We start from the raw sequence: 16118 nt of genomic DNA, 5'->3' as shown, positions 1-16118 counted from the left end.
ATGTGAGTGATGAAGAGGATGTTGAGGTTTCAAGGTGATTTAGACAAATTGAGTGAGTGGGCAAATACATGGCAGATGTAGTATACATGGATCAATGTGAAGTATTCCACTTAAGATGGAGAAACAGAATGACACAGTATTATTTAAATGTTGATGTACAAAGGGACCCGGGTGTCCTATACACCAGTCACTGAAAGTAAGCTTGCAGGTGCAGCAAATAGTTAGGAAGGCAAGTTGAATATTGGCCTTCATTGCAAGAGGATTTGAGTACAGAGCAAGGATATCTTAATGTAGTTGTACAGGGCTTAGACGAGACAATATCTGGAGTGTGCAGTTTTGGTCTTCCTATCTGAGAACGGATATACTTGCTATAGAGGGAGTGCAGCGAAGGTTCACCTGATCCATTCTTGGGATGCCAGGGTTATCGTATGAGGAGAGATTGGGTTGACTGGGCCTGTTTTTGCCAAAATTTAGGAGAATGAAAATAAAATTCCGACAGGGCTCGACAGACTGAATGCAGGGATAATGTTTCCTGTGGATGAGGAGAGCAAGTAAAAGAGATAGAGATAAAAAAATGGAGGGGGGGCAGGGGGGGGGAGTGGGGGGGGGGAGGGGGAATAGTAATGGAGAAAAAGAAGGGAACTTTATTATGGTGGGACATTTTTGAGCCTGCCACAAGCAGGAGGATGAATGCCATCATGACTTAGTGGTCTTATATCATAGAATAGAGTTTTCTTTTACTTGATGTGAGTAAAGCTTTGGGTGACTTAGGTCTTCCCTGAAATGTTGTTGATGGTGAGACTTCCATAAAATCAATTTAATGTAACTGACAAACATAATAGGACCTAGTCTGGCTTCTTTTGTTCCCTTTAACCATCAATAATATTTATACTTCAGATAGTTGCTAAGTTATCTAAAGACTTTACAAATATTGGTTGATTACACTTTATACACCTATGACTGTGTGGCCAAATTCCCCTCCAACTCGATTTTCAACTTTGTTGACGGCACCACCATAGTGGGTCAGATCTCCAACAATGACAAGACAGAGTACAGGAATGAGATTGAGAACCTGGTGAACTGGTGAGATGACAATAATCCCTCCCTCAATGTCAACAAAATGAAGGAGATTGTCATTGACTTCAGGAAGCATAGTGGAGAACATGCCCCTGTCTACATCAATGAGGACGAAGTAGAAATGGTCGAAAGCTTCAAGTTTTTAGGTGTCCAGATCACCAACAACCTGTCCTGGTCACCCCATGCTGACACTATAGTTAAGAAAGCCCACCAACGCCTCTACTTTCTCAGAAGACTAAGGAAATTTGGCATGTCAGCTACAACTCTCACCAACTGTTACAGATGCACTATAGAAAGCATTCTTTCTGGTTGCATCACAGCTTGCTATGGCTCCTAATCTGCCCAAGACTGCAAGAAACTACAAAAGCTCATGAATGTGGCCCAATCCATCACGCCAATCAGCCTCCCATCCATTGATTCTGTCTATACTTCCCGCTGCCTAGGCAAAGCCAGTATGATTAAGGACCCCATGTGCCCCAGACATACTCTCGCCCACTATCTTCCATCGGGAAAGACACAAAAGTCTGAGGTCACGTACCAACCGACTCAAGAACAGCTTCTTCCCTGCTGCTGTCAGACTTTTGAATGGACTTACCTTGCATTAAGTTGATCTTTCTCTACACCCTAGCTATGACTGTAACACTACATTATGCACTCTCTCCTTTCCTTCTCTATGTACGGTATGCTTTGTATAGCATATAAGAAACAATACTTTTCATTGTATAGGAATACATGTAACAATAATAAATCAAATCAAAATGATTCATCATAATTAGTTATATTACTAAAATAATTGTTACAAGATAGCAATTAACACCCTTCAATTAATTGAATCGTAATATGTGTTGTGTATTAATTCATGATGATATCCAGGGTCATTTTTAATGTTTAATGCTGTCCAAACACATGGCTGAAATGTTATTTGGAATTACAAGTTTATATTTATGGTGAAATTGCAAATCAGTGTTTACTGATCTTTCTTGTAGAAATTGCACAGCATGCACTCTATTGGCATCGATTTGGAAATAAACAGCACATAAGCATCGTTATATTTTCTGCTAGAAATCTTAAAAATGTAATGATGATGTCGAACTCTCATAACTGCTGACACACTAATCATATATATTTCGGCTCCTTTCCGTGATACTAGTTAGTGTTATGAGTGTAGGGGGCAGAAAACATAATGTTGGGGTCCCATCACGGTTTTCGAAGAACAGAGAACTTAGTCTTAGGTGTCTTTTCTAATATGAAAAAAGAGGTAGCGAATTTAAAAGGTCGCCCAAGGCAGATGTTGATAAGCAGTTTTCATATTCATATCATATGAATCATAATAAGTATAAAGCTACTCAAACGGGGGACCTGATTTATTTACACTATTGCTGTCTTGACGCTCCGATAAGGCGGTGGGGTAATAAAGGAGTATAAGTAGAACTGTAGGATTTTTCTTTCCGAACAGAGAATGGCAGAACCTTTTCAAGTGGCTTCATGCGTCCAATTGGCTGGAATAAAATCACTGCAACGAAACACGTTTATTTAATGTGCTTCGCTGCAGTGAAATAATTAGACAATAAATATGTATCAAGTAAATTTAACGATAGCAATGTTTAAACAAGATGACCTGATTCTCTACATGTTTATTTAAAAATGACTGTAACCATACAGGAGATAGTATACATAGTCAGCATTAAAGGTGAACCGCTTGAGAAACAATTATACGTGGACATGATTCTAATGCCAACATTGAGCACCAATTTCAATAATAGTTTCACGGAAAGTCGCTGAAATATATATTTCAGCAGTCATACTTCTCGCTGCCAGTATATCTTTGTTTATTCTGGCAGTGATTGTTTAATTCTGTCTTTGTTAACGTTAAACTCCTCTGGAGAGTATACCATTACCGTGTTGTCGGTCAGACATAAATGACATACATAAAGGGAATAAATGATCGGGCTCGTTCATTTGCACCAAAGCCAAAAAGATCTATGGCGCCGCATCAATTTTATAAATTAGGGGACATGGTAGACTAGTGGCAATGTCACTGGCTAGTAGTGCAGAGGCCCAGGACGCGGATTCAAATCGAGCTAATCTCAGTAATATTGACTGTGAAACTAACATCGATTGGGGCAAGAATCCTTTAGAGAAGGAAATCTGCCATCCTTACCGCGTCTGGCCTACGCGTGACTTCACACCCAAAGTAATGTGGTTGACTCTTAACTGGCCCTCCGAGTCAGTTTAAGGGCAAATAGGGATGGACAACAAATTTCTCCCATAAGAGAATAAATAAACCATTTTAAATTATATTTCAATAAATTGGATTTCCTAAAAATGCCACTCCAGATTGAAGGGGGAGTTTTTAATTAACGGGTGCATTAATCAGGCGCATGTGGGGCGATTGACTGACAGCAGCATGGATAGTTTAGTGGTGACTGGATAATCAATCTATTAATTGTTTAACAATGCTGGGAAAAGATCACGATATCTCGCTGTAAATGCTTTCTGTTAAGTTAATGTAAAGAATGCTACATCTTTGACATCAGCAACGTAATTAGACTGCATTTCAATATAATTTATTCTGGGATTTTTCTAATTTATCGTTAATTTACGGCGGTTTAAAAAAACACGTATTAGCAGCGTGACGGTGCTGGATTCTCCAGATCACTACATAACTGATATGGATGATAACAATCCAATGTATTCATGTTGCTATTTTCCTCTGTATTAGAATTGAATGTGCCTCCCAAGTTTGAAACGATTCTACAGGCAAATGTTTCGTGTTTGTATTGGTTGTGCCCTGAAAGATCTTCCTCACGAATTCCTGCAGAAATAAAATAAAACTGTTACAAGGATTTGAAGTGGAGATGCCAGCATTGGATTGGGGTAAACACAGTAAGAGTCTACTCGAGTTTACTAGACTTTAACCTGGTGTTGTTAAAACTCTTACAAGGATTTGAAGACAGGTGATTTTAAAAATAGAAAATGCTGGAAACACTCTGCCGATCTGGCAGCATCTGTGGAGAGAGAAAGAGAGTTAGAGCTATAAGTTGATCTGTTTCTCTCTCCAAAGATGCTGCCAGACCAGCGGAGTTTGTCCAGCACTTTCTGTCTTTAACTCCAGATTTCCAGTATCCGCAGTGTTTTGCTTTTGCCACAAATGTGAAGTTCGGTCGATTGCCAGCAGATGGAGATATTATCCATGGTCCAATCTCGCAAATTCCACACGAGGTATAAATTTCGATTTGTGAAATAAAGTGTAATTTTTCATATCAAATGGTGTGCAAAATAATCATCGTTAAATAGCCGGGGGTCGCGATAACAATGTTCGACCCGCATTCTGCCCGAATTTTAAACATCAGTCATATTACACCTCATGCTTTGAAGCAAAAAAACCTGAGCGATGACTAATAAGGAATTCATCTAAAAGTTTTTGATTTTCTCCTGACTTTCAGTTTACATATCTAATAATTAATATTTCTCGAATCAGATTTCATTTATTGCCCAAATTTACTAAATGCTGCTATGAAATTTTGTCTTAACCTCAAAACATTTAAAAAGGGAACATTATAGAAACGCCTGTATATATGTTATATTGTAAATATTTTTCAATAATATGCGTACCTTCAATGAGGTACACAGAACAATCTTTCCGTCCTTTCTTACATTCGAGCACGTGGTTTTTTTTCAGCGGAAAAGAGAAAATATTGTGTGGCAATTACTTCCAATCATGTTACCTTCTTTTAAATTCTGTGAGAAAGTATGATATAACGTCTGCGTTCACTTTGCACCCAGCCTTTCGGGATTTCTCGAATAAACTCGGCTGCGGAGTGCCAAAAATCTGATGAAAAATTCATAACTTTGTTACACGTTGTAGTTTGGACTAATTGCATTTACGTGCGGGAATGAACAAAACGTTTGGAACCTCAACAGCATACAAAGTGTACGCAGTCCCTGCAATTAAACAGCCTTTAAAAAACACACACATGGTCTTCACCAATCTTTTTATTTAAAAATGGCATGACTCTTTAATTGATATCTTAAAGATTCTGCCTTTCATGGCGTGCATTCCTTATAGTTACTTTCTGCAATAATCTTCGAAGTTGACAGTGAACAAGGACACTTTGCTGCGAATTATAGAGAAGGACATAAGATTTTCGGGCTATTTTATTGCCTGTTTTAATGGAAGATTTTACAATAATCGAAGTGTTTGCGTGTTGTGCTCAGATGTTAAAGGGGGTGTAAGTTTATTACTAGACGAGGAGACCCATGCAGCATATTGTGACGCTTAATAGTTCCTACCAAATTTGTTCGCAACAGAAACTATAGCAGCTCGAGTATTTGACAACACTGAATGGTTGACTCCACTCTCGCACGGTTTTGTTAGGGAGCATCATTGGGAGTTTGCCTCCACTCCTCATTTTATAATTCATTCACTGAATGTATGTGGGAATAATGCACGTGAACACTAGCTGTCATCTGGCTAGATTTCAGATAAAAGAATAGCAGGTAGTAAGATTTCAGGATACTTCGAGATTTGTCTAGAGCCATACATTTATCACAGAACTTCACTTGAAGGCTAGTTGTTTCGCCACAGTGTCCATTACTGCACTATTTTATGCGTTATGCAGTGATTCATTTTGTAAGCAAATGAGACAATTACAACTATTTTTAACGAGCTGGATTAAACAATAGCTACTTTTCTTTTTTAAAAAACTATCCAGAGGGTTTAGCGCTGTTCCCCAATCCGACTGCGTCAAAGCGCGCCAAACTAAACCGGTCAGTGGGCGATATACAAATCAGGCACATAGAAGTGGCTGACGGTTGTCCTATTTGTAGCGTTGTGTGTGTTTAACTCGATTTTTTTTTAGCGGCACGGCAGAAAAAAAGATGACGGCAAAAAATCGAGGGAAGTGCTTGGATAATGCCCAGCTGTTTATCTAAAGCGTGGAGGAATTGTTGTTACAATGAGGTCGAACTTTCGGAAGACCGAACCATTTCATAATTACTGGGGGAGAGAGAGTGTGTGTGTATGAGAATCAGTCACAATTGGGAAAAGATGTTCTGTGAAAGCTGTAGAAAATTGGAAACAAAGACTGCATATTACGCCTAGCAGCAGGGAATCGTGAGATCTGGCGTTCTGAAACGAAGCAACTTCCTGAATGCGAGAAGAGAGGATCGCCATAGTACGCTTTGTGTGAATTGTTTCGGTTAACGTTCATTGGAATAAACAGGCGATATAAACACACGAGCGAAGTTGAAAATAATGACGCTGCACTGACTGTGAGTGACAGAGAAGGGTCTCAGTTCTGACAGCTAGATTCTTTGTTGGCACAGCAGCCAATCGTTGATTTTTACGACACAATAGTGAAGCCAAAGTTGTGGTATAAAAAGCCGTGTTGGAATATATGAGATTTACCAGTGTGCTTGGCCATATCCCAGCCCACCAGCCTCTAACAAACTTAACTGGAAACAGAAGCGGATCCACCTCAAGACCTGGGAACATGCAAACATCACAAATCCTCATTTACCTGGCTCTCTTTGGTACACTTGGTCGAGTGGGTGGCAGAGATGGTGCTCACGCGAATTTGACAGATATTAAAACGGAATCGCTAGAAAAAGGGCCAGATAGTGACTATAACGTGTCCGAGTGCTCGGCCTGTAGGTGGAGGAAGGAGAATAAAGCACTGAGACTGGAGTCTATCAAATCGCAAATTCTGAGCAAACTGCGTCTCAAAGAAGCGCCCAACATTAGCCGGGATACAGTGAACCAACTTTTACCGAAAGCTCCTCCTTTGCAACAGTTACTTGATCAATATGATATCCAAGGGGATGACAATAATGACGCCTTATTAGAAGAGGACGATTATCATGCTACAACTGAAACTCTCATCACCATGGCCACGGAGCGTAAGTAGGCCAGTGTAACTAAAGTAACATATCAGCAGTAGAGTAACTTTTCTAAATAACGACTGATGTGTGATACAACATTTCAACTTGTGCGATGCCATAATGTTTACACATTTGCTCTCAATTGATAGACTAATATCGCTGGTTGTAGGTTATTATGTGCGTTGCACTTAAAGCAAACGGCTCGACAAAGATTTTATTAGCCATGGAAATCGCGACCTCATTGTGATCTTTTCATCTATTCTGTTTCAAAAGGCTTCCCTTTCCTTTACAATACGCACCAACATACTAAGGTCGTAACTCACTTAACGAGAAGTGTAAACTTTAAGGAAAAAAGAATCTTTATTTGTCCACGCTATAGCTATTCAGAAGAACTCACAAACACGCTCTGTTGGAGTTAAGCAAGGAGATCTTAACTAGCAACCGTTTATATTTCCTGTACACCTGAAACTTAGGAAACCACGTTTATAACCTAGGACTATAAAAGCACCATTTTTAAGAGCTCACAATGCAAAACTTAATGTGTTCTATCAAATTATAGCTATTTAGTTGAGGAGAAATTATTATTCACTCTAGGTGACCCTATGAACCTTAACCGAGTTCGGCCCATGCAAACCGTTCCTCAAGCTACTGCAGTGAAACAAATGAATGTAACTAATGAGGATTACGTGAGCCATTCAGAAAGAGTTTTAATTACGCGTTTGACCAGTTTATATTCTAACTTAATACTCTGTGGCTTCCCATCACTGTTTCCAAAACAATATTTTATTTTTTCCCCAATATAGTTAACTGGTTTCCTTCTTGCTGAGATAGTTGGGAAGAAAGATTCTATTGTCCCAAAGGCATATTAGTGTTCATTGTAGAGGAATAACTTAATAGCTACTAGCAAATGGTGTCATGACCTCAGTGTGTCATTAGGGTCATTTTAACTGCAAAGCATGTGACGGGTAACTGCAGCTGCCTAAGTGCTCTGTCAGCCCGTGCGCGTTGGTTACTAAATGCTACATCTGCAAAAATGGAGGATTAATATCCAGTCAGAAAGATAAGATTGAGACCAATTTACAGTGAAATACTCTCACCTTATTTCTATTCAAGAAAGAATGACCAAAGGAGTCAACGAGTCCCCTCTAATGTGTTTCTTTCATTAACTATTGCCAAATATACATGTTTAACACGTTTCTTATATATTATCAATGTGTATATTTTATTGTGTATTAAGCAACAATTAATACCTAGAATGTTGCAAGTGAAAAATATAATTCCAATTATCTATTCAACACGGACTAGGAGTAAATGGGGAATAAAGACAATAATTTTATACCCATGCATTCATTCATTCATCTATTTTTTAAGAGTCAAAATGGTACCAATCGCATTCCCCTAAATGGGATTTACTGTTAAATCTGCATATGCATTTAGCCCTTACTCCTTTAACTACTTCAAAAATGACCACAAAATAGTATCTTGATTTTTCAGTGTGTGCAATTTACTATATGAGTTTGAAATAATGCGTGGTTTTATTTTGTTTGATTTGAAAGACTTGAATGGATTGAAGTAACATCATTCACGTGCATATATTTTTAAACCTCTTTGTTCAAGCTGAACCTAGTGTCCAAGTCGACGACAAACCGAAATGTTGTTCCTTCAAGATCAGCCCCAAAATGCAGTTCAATAAAGTAGTCAAAGCCCATCTCTGGATATACCTGCGACCAGTGAAGCAAACCACAACAGTCTTCATGCAAATTCTGCGATTAAAGCCAGTGGGGCAAGAATGGACGAATCACACACCGATACGCTCTTTAAAATTCGACATTAACTCCGGCACTGGCCATTGGCAAAGTATAGACTTCAAACGCGTACTACAGAACTGGCTCAAGCAACCCGAATCGAACTGGGGCATCCAAATCAATGCGTCTGATATCAACGGCATCGATCTGGCAGTCACCTCCCCAGGGGTGGGGGAGGAAGGGTTGGTAAGTGGCACTCCAACTCAACAATACGTTAGTACTGCAGCAACTTTTACAATATCAATTAATAAAGACCACAGATTACATGCCAAACTTAACAGCAGGCATCAGTGGAATCAATGCCTATCTTATAAAAAATAATAACTTGCATTTTGTTTAATGGATAGCATAAAGTATTTCGAAGGTTTTTGAATTTAGGCCGTCACAAAGTACCCTGATATTAAATGTTCCCGTACACATCCATGCTGAAAGAGTAAAAGGTTTTCTTTGGCTCAAAGTCACACGCTATTACACATTCCCAAACTTCATTCCAGGTTATTTGTTTCCCAGAATATTTTTTACCATACCTAAAACGTTTGAATTGAATGCTAAATTTAATTACATTTAATCAAATCAGATAAAGCCATTGTCTTGGAATGTCATCAATCAGTTATTAAATATTCATATTTGGCATCTCAATTTATTGCAACGTTTAAAAAGTGAAGCATGGATAAAAACGCGCAATACAATAGCTTTCTGATCCTAATGGCCCAAAACGACTTGAGAAGTAGAAGACGGTGTTTGTATCCAAGGTACTTCTAAAAAAGTATTTTGCATTTTAGGGAGAGCTAATGTGCAATACTATCAATCCTTCATTTCACATCAGTATCCTGATGACAATAGAAGATATAATCATCATTTAATAATATTCAATCCTTCATAGGGTTCTACATTATGAAATCCAGGGCACACTCGAATAACTAATTCGAAATAACTGAACTGTGCTGAAAACGAGATAATTTTCGCCATTTCCTGTTTTGAAAGACACTCTCCCATCTAACGAAAAGATACACATTGTTGCAACTGTGGAATATTTAATATGTTTAACAATAACAGAATCCCCAGGACACAACAGGAGTTATAGAGTATGTATTTTGAAGGAGCGAACACGAATAAGATTTAATCTCCTTTAATATATTTGATTAACGTTACTTTCAAAATGTTGAAGATTTTAACTAAATAGCCTTATTAAATTTATGTCACAGAAAGCACTCATTATTCGCAATAGGTGTTTAGAGGTTAACAGTTAAAAATAACATACTTTTAAGAACAGTTAAAAAGAATATACTTTTAACCTGTACAGTTCTGATTTATTATATTTATTCTGTTCAGTTTTGATTTATTACAACAAATAGTTATAGGGTAGTGGTGTATGATTTCATTCCCCTTATTTTCTTATTGCGTTTTGCAAACACAATTTTTGGATTGGGTTTTAACTATTTCACTACAATGGCATAATAATTAACCCTGAGCGCAGAGCAGTCTGCTGTCAAAACCCATACACAGAAGAAAATGAGTAAAATAAACAGCAAAACAGCAACGCATATCTGAAAGGAGAACCTTTGGGGGAAAATGTTAACTTGGAGGCAATAGGTGGATTTTTAAAGAATAAATGTTTATAATTTATAAAATTTAGCGTTACTTTGTATCCTCACATGATGGTGGGAATTAAGTGTTGTATCCACCTTCCCACCCCAATACTGCTCCCACCTCTCATCCACAGCAGACAGCAAAATGTACAGGATATTAGCATTAAAATACACACTTAGAGGAAACGTGTGAAAGATTCACATTTATGCCCCCACATTGTGTCTTGTGCTATTCCGGATGGGTGGGATTTTGTAGAAATCTTTCACAGAAAAGGGATTCTGATGACATTACAAACTGCGACTTTCCTGGGACATAGGGGCATTTAGTATGATTATGTGAATATGAAATTGTCCAAATTAGGGCGCAAAATTGAATTTTAAGATGACCACTGCTTTGAATAACTAGTTCATCATAGCCAAAGGATCTGTCCTGTAAGATAAGATGAGATTTCTAAAGAGAAAAATGATGGAAATACTAAGAATTAGGCTAGTTATCCAAGAATATCAGAAATGGCCTTCTCCCAAATTATTGTATCTGTAAACTGTTTCGTAGAAGAAAATACATTTCGAGAAAACCTTATTCCAATTTCATATATGACATATTTCTTTTGAAATTGACTTTTCCTAGTGCGGTATCCTCCACCTTATAAAAAGTTATGAAATCAGTTTTTGTCCGTTTCCCATTAACCTTATTGATACACTAATTGATGATAATGCATTTTTGAACTCTACTGTCATTAATAACTGTATACAGGGGTAAGTCCTTGCACTATTTTTACAGGTGACCATTTCAGAATTAAACTTGATAAATACAAGTTACTCTAGAAAATATAGGAACATAGAAACTCATAATTATCACCAAAAGTTATTAATGTACAGTTACCAATTAAAGAATGTAAGTATTCTACTTCGAATAACGTTTATTCTCATTTGAAACATTATACCCAACATGTTTCATTCTAATCTACGTTTTGTACTTATAGGTTACATTTTTTTAAAAACTCCAGGTGCCTTAGCCAGCGATCAGTTCAAATGGAAATATATCATTGCTCTATTTTTCGTGCTTAGCCTCTCTTCATGCAGAATATTTGAAGGAAAGCATAATAATATTCACTACATTCATTTCTTAGAAACAGGGAAAGACCGTTCTGCTCCAAAGGTTTAACAATTGGCTACTCTGGTTGCATAATTTAGATTAAGCAGAATCCACATGAATTGAAACCAAAATTGTGCTTGCCAAATTGGGATACCAAATGTGACCATATCATCAAAAGTCAATGTACTTTCCATTAAGTTTTAGATAACACAGTTAACCACAGATTTAAAAAAAACACCTTAACCGCCATTAAGACACAAATTAGGTTTGTGTGAGCGCATAGAAGGTCAGACACTTGCTCCCCCATTGTCCGATTGATAAAACTTTTCATGGGATCTCCCGCGGTCTTTCTTAAGAGTTCTATCAGTTTCAATACAGGATTTTATGTTGCAACTGAATACTAAAACGTCTCTGGTTTATAGGGAAAGCACAAATGTAACAGCATTTCCTTTTTGCAGTTCTTAAAGGATGGAAGTAGCATGCAAATGTTGGAGAATACGAGTTTGCTTTAACATTTCGATTTATCTCAACAGCAACCCTTCCTCGAAGTAAAGGTGACGGAAACATCAAAACGATCCAGAAGAAATCTTGGTCTTGACTGTGACGAACACTCAACTGAATCTCGCTGTTGTCGTTATCCCCTCACTGTAGACTTTGAGGCTTTCGGTTGGGACTGGATAATAGCGCCCAAGAGATATAAAGCCAATTACTGCTCAGGACAATGCGAGTACATGTTCCTGCAAAAATTCCCACACACCCACCTCGTACAGCAGGCCAATCCTCGGGGTTCGGCTGGACCCTGCTGCACTCCCACGAAGATGTCTCCTATAAATATGTTATATTTTAACGGAAGAGAACAAATCATCTATGGAAAAATCCCAGCAATGGTAGTGGATCGTTGTGGCTGCTCCTGAGAACGACCAAAGAGACATGGTGCGTCCCGACAACTGGACGTGCGAAATACGGTCGTGTCAACGATTTTCTGCATCACCCAGTACTGTGCAATAGGCAAAGAAGAGATTGTATTTGTGTTGCTCCCCAAAAAAACTAATAACGCGGGCCGAACGAGAACAGCAAGATTCCAAAAGACACAACGAATTCAACGGTCCAGTCCACTGTTTCATTTCAAACAAGAGGAGCCAGTGTACATTTCTAGCAAGACAGAACATCCCATACAAATTCATTCAAATCTAAAGATGTGCGAGCAATTCCAATCCCAGCTTTGAGAATTGGTTAAAAGTATAAGACGTATCCGATAATAGAAAAAAATGCCATTGCGTGTGTTTAAAATGAGCTCAGAACCTTTCTGACACAGGCTTGACACTTCATTTCTCAGATCAGAGAATTACTTGGTTATCAGCCAGATATATAAACTGTATTCGTGTATTTACAACAAATATTAACGTTTGACTACAATATTTAACTCTTGGTTCAGATAAACAGGAGCATTTACATTATCAAAGTCGTCTGAACTACTCTAAACTTGAATTTGATGCATTGGCATTAAGGGGCAGAAGGACTGTCTTTCGAAGCTAACAGAAGCACTATGTCTGTGGACAATGTTTAAGGCAAAATGTACAGGAAAACCACAAGTCTGATAAGTGTTAAGACCCTGTTTGAATTCTGCCTTGGCAACATTACAGTTTGCACTACGGCAAGCCAATAGAGAGAACTGAATTGGTTGCTACAAAGTTGTAAAAACTGAATTTGATATGACTGCGTATGTTCGTTGAATAATGTGTACATGGCATTCATTTTGTAAATGTTTTTCTTTTTTCCTTTTCATCTTTTTCCATGGTTGGTATGATTTAACATGTCTACCAAGAGCAAGATTTGATACAACTTATATTATGTGCTCAATGAATAAAGGTGCTTGCTTTTGCTGTATCTCAAATAAAATACACACCAGAAAACACTATGAAGGAAAAGAACTGATGGGTTGTGCCGATTGTGAGCAATATGCCGCATTGCAATGGGGACACTGTCGTGGGGATCTTTTTCTTCATGCCCAGTGGTTGATGACAGTATAGAGTCTCTTGTAGAATAAGATATTGTACAGAATCATTCTTGTACATTATTCGGCTCGGGTCATTATATCATTCACGTTAAAAGCAATTATTTTATTAAATATACAATTTTAAAACTCACTATTTTGCAAGACCTTTTGATTTTAGTTTAAAATGTGCATTGTAAAAGATTACCTGAAGGTGTTTCCAAGTACCATGTGTATAATCAGTTCCCTCAATAATGGGGGAGGGGTATTGCTCCACAGAGTGGTCAAATATATGGACCTCAAAACATTCCCACTCCTTTCTTTCACTCTTTCTAGGTAGTGGCATCTATTTAAATTCATTGAAATCTTTTCAATCTCCTTTTCAATTTTCCATCAACACAGACAAAACACTAGATCATTCAGATCCACAGCTAAATTAAATAGCATGAACATAAAAATCGCGTACTTCCTGATTTCACACATATATACAGCAAGACAGAGAAAGATGGAATATGTTGTGCAATAGAATATATGAATCCAACCATATCTTTCAGGCAGCGGTATCGTACGCTAGCAATCGCAATCCTAGGTGTACCAAAACGATCACTGATTTAGCAACTGACGAAACTGATGCCCAATTATTAATTAGTGTCCCTTTTAAATAACTAATGGCAACATTAATAGCAAAATCGTAACAGTTGTAGTAACATCTGAAGCGCATTCAATGAAAATTATCGACGACCACCTCAGAATTGGTCACTTGAACCAGCGGACATCAAAACTAAACTGAATCAAAAATGTCAGTTCCGATTATTTGCATCACCTATACCTTGCACTCACAATTAGGCCTGCCAATCCTCCGGGATTGTCTTTGACTTTTCAGGGATTAAATCTGTTCTGGACAATGTTGTCAGCAAAAGGGGTGGGGGGTACGACACAAATCACAGGAACTATTTGTTTTAATTTTCGTTGAACAATTCCTTTCTTTGCCAGTTCTAACAGCTTTGGAGGTTGGCGGGGGCGGAGAGGCGGCGGTGGTTGATGTGGGAAGGGTTAGAACGTGCGATGAAACGTCTAGGAATATGTCCGACCAGAATTGGCAACCCTATCAGATCGAAAGCAACTTCAAATGAATAGTTACGAAGATATGCTAATTTAGAATGTGTAATTTGATACTCGGGATGCAGACAGTGATTCCCATAGATACTTAATATCCATTAAAGTAACTCATTCAGCTTCATAATAATCGTAACAATATACCTAACCACCCCCGCCCCTCCTCCCATACTTAGAAAGGTTTGGCAAATAACTGCTCATTGACAAGGGCAGTTGGTCAACAGGCAATCCACCAATTTAACCTAAAATCCAACATTTTCCACTACGCAAAGACATCACAGAGTTTGAAGATGTTTCTGAACAAATAAAAGAAAGTCAATAATAATTTTCTATAGTATCACTTTTAAAGAAATAGATGCTACTTCAAACACATCCCTACATTGCGTTGAATACGATTCAATAAGCAAATAACAGCGTGCCAATCCTTCGGTAGCTCTCTAGTTTTCAAGGTTGTCCACATTTGGAAACACCTGTCAATTGTACAAGGCAGAATTATTGCCACATGTCCTAGCCAAGTAATCCTGATGCCCTCTGTATCTTTTTGCTAGAATATGTTTCAGTTTACATTATCCATCTGTTTACTTTTCATAAGATTATGAATGGTTTTTAATACTTAAAACACACCAGCTTCCTTTTCTGACTGCATGCCGTTTGTATCAACAATGTTACACGAAATAGACACATCCTTTGCGCTACTCAAGATCGCATCTCTATAAAATTTGATTTGTGCACAATCTTATCAGGTGTCAGCCCACTCGGACACTTTAAAAGTCTATCCTCACATTGCGCGTGTCAAAGTCACAACTCGAAATGATGCTAAAAATAAATCCGAGAAAGATACTCACTCAGAGCTAATAGAATAATCCCTCTTCGTGTGAGTGAAGTTTGGCTTGAGGGGGTGGGTGGGGGATTTCATGCAAACACCACACAATCATTTCCTTTTATCTGAACCCCTCCCAAAATCTGAGGGCAAACACCCCCCTCCCCCAAACCAGGCGACTCTGCTCAGCTTCCCCGCCATCCTGCAGGTGACTGCCCAGTGCGCGCATGCGCGCACCATAAGCGCGCTTCCGCTCGCGCTCGCGCCCGCGCCCGCCTCAGCAAGGGAAGGCTCACTATCGCACTCTCGCGCCCCCGCCTCGAGCTGACGGTGAGTGACAGGTGGAGCAGCACGTGACGCCCGGCAGGCACGTGCTCAGAATGCATGGCCAAGGCCTCAATGGCACCATCTGGCACATTGCCCCTCCCCCATCTCCCTTGATGCTGCTGCTGCAACGCCTTCTCTGCCCATTGGCCGTCCTCATGCGGTGCCCTCAAAAAGGAAAGGCATCCAAGGGCTATCAGGTTTGGTGTTTAGCATTTCCTAGTGCATTGCTGGCATTAGTGAAGAGAGTAAGCAACACGGTTGCTAAATTTAGATGTGTGTTGAAGAACCTTGCGAGATAGTTAATGCAGTTATGGTTTTTTTTACTTCGGTCTTAAAGGGGACAGCATTTGCAGCAATATCAGACACGTTCTTCCCAAAAAAATTCCAAGTGTCAAAAAAGTCTGAAAATGGG

At 38.7% G+C, this 16118-nt stretch overlaps 2 protein-coding genes across 2 annotated transcripts in view; one reads left to right on the top strand and one right to left on the bottom strand.

Moving 5' to 3' along the window:
• The window catches only part of LOC144503759 (inositol polyphosphate 1-phosphatase-like), a 239691-nt gene extending 224039 nt beyond the window's left edge, over nt 1–15652 (bottom strand). The window contains exon 1 of the mRNA XM_078228593.1: nt 15405–15652. The gene's annotated coding sequence lies outside the window, so the exon portion shown is untranslated. The remainder of the gene's footprint in view (nt 1–15404) is intronic.
• Nucleotides 5591–13597, top strand: mstnb (myostatin b). The gene is made up of 4 exons (XM_078228594.1): nt 5591–5710; nt 5940–6978; nt 8578–8951; nt 11984–13597. Exons 2-4 carry the CDS (start codon nt 6477–6479, stop codon nt 12362–12364), a joined length of 1257 nt encoding a protein of 418 aa, XP_078084720.1. The 5' UTR covers nt 5591–5710; nt 5940–6476; the 3' UTR covers nt 12365–13597.
• Nucleotides 15653–16118: the final 466 nt, after the last annotated feature.

Source organism: Mustelus asterias, chromosome 14, assembly GCF_964213995.1.
Source record: "Mustelus asterias chromosome 14, sMusAst1.hap1.1, whole genome shotgun sequence".
Taxonomy (NCBI): Eukaryota; Metazoa; Chordata; class Chondrichthyes; order Carcharhiniformes; family Triakidae; genus Mustelus; species Mustelus asterias.
This window is presented reverse-complemented; position numbering and strand designations above follow the sequence as displayed.

Bases quoted from the DNA above. Each gene is read 5' to 3' on its own strand.
- mstnb (XM_078228594.1), top strand. From the start codon at position 6,477: ATGAGATTTACCAGTGTGCTTGGCCATATCCCAGCCCACCAGCCTCTA. The intron at 6,979-8,577 runs GTAAGTAGGCCA...TCTTTGTTCAAG, and splicing joins CATCACCATGGCCACGGAGC to CTGAACCTAGTGTCCAAGTC. The intron at 8,952-11,983 runs GTAAGTGGCACT...TTATCTCAACAG, and splicing joins GGGTGGGGGAGGAAGGGTTG to CAACCCTTCCTCGAAGTAAA.